Here is a 1,277-nt window from a genome sequence, read left to right as displayed (position 1 = left end):
GAGGCGCACATGCAAAGCAACAAGGGATCCTCTCTGGATTACAAACACCTGGCGGAGGTGGTGCAGACTAACGACACACTGGAGTTCCTGCGGGAGATAATGCCCAGGAAGATTACCGTACGACAGTTCAAGGAGATGATGGAGGCCAAAGAGGCGTCCAACAGCAGCAGCTCGTCCGAGAGCAGCTCGGACTCGGACAGCGACAGCGATTCCGACACGGACTCCTGTTCGGACAGCGACGAAACCAAGGGGGACAACGGCAACTCGTCGGGCAGCGAGCGGGAGAGCGAGACCAAGGAGAACGGCGCTTGTCATTCGGATAGTGACAAAAGTGAGAGCAGTGTGAAAAGTGATAGTGAGGAGAACAATAAGAGATGAGAACTCGTTGAATTTCTACTTCTAGGAGACAGACTCCGATTATTTGACAAACCTAGATTCATCTCGTGTCTTTCTACAAAATTTTGCAGATCTGTAAAATCTATCCAGTGTCAAGATCATGCGTCTATATCAGCAGATCTAGTTTAGCAAACGCAGTCATCAGTAGTGACTCAAAATTTAGAGACAGGCCACGAGAATTTGTCTCGAAAGAGGAGATATTATTTTTATATGCTCACGAATGATGAAAAGTGCACCACACAAGATCTTTTTACACATATTTCTTCTCTCACACATATTTTTGTACATATATCTCACGACGTTCATTATTCACGCATTCAATGTTAATAAGATCAATGTTTTTTTTACATTAATCATATTTATTTATGATCATGCTTTAGGATTGGTTTTTTCATCTTTGATAACAATAAATTGATGTCACGATATTTCGTTTTATTTAATCTTTAAGAATCTTGAATTATATAACAATCATAGGAGAATAATCATAGGAGAATAGGAGAACATTGATGTAAACGTTTTAAACTTTTGTATAATACAAAGTTAGCGAAAGTAGGTTGCGTGTTATTTATATTAGCATTTTAAGATTTTTTTTTTTTACTAATCTTCCCTATAATACGCATGTTCAAGATAATGGAACGACCGAATACGCTTGGATGTTGTATTTAGTCTCGATGTAACTTTTTCGATTTGGATGTGACATCGAAACCGTTCTCATTTAATTTTAGAGCTAGAAAATAGATCTCGGCTAACGCTATAATTAACGCGCAAATTATACCTAAGAGTAATCTAAATCCGAAGTCTAGGTCCCCGATTATGAGTTCTACCCCGATGAATCCGAAAGCGAAGCCAGCTATCACGGAAAATACAAATTGCGCGACAGC

At 39.7% G+C, this 1,277-nt stretch overlaps 1 protein-coding gene across 1 annotated transcript; it reads left to right on the top strand.

Annotated features, from left to right (window-relative positions):
• Window positions 1–3: 3 nt before the first annotated feature.
• On the top strand, window positions 4–867 carry LOC112458985 (clumping factor B-like; the record flags this gene model as incomplete). The annotated part of the gene is made up of 1 exon (XM_025022856.1): window positions 4–867. A coding segment is annotated over one exon (375 nt), but the record flags the coding sequence as incomplete, so codon positions are not given.
• Between the last annotated feature and the right edge of the window lie 410 nt (window positions 868–1,277).

This window comes from Temnothorax curvispinosus, unplaced genomic scaffold (genome assembly GCF_003070985.1).
Source record: "Temnothorax curvispinosus isolate PA1 unplaced genomic scaffold, ASM307098v1 QBEX01009404.1, whole genome shotgun sequence".
Classification (NCBI taxonomy): Eukaryota; Metazoa; Arthropoda; class Insecta; order Hymenoptera; family Formicidae; genus Temnothorax; species Temnothorax curvispinosus.
This window is presented reverse-complemented; position numbering and strand designations above follow the sequence as displayed.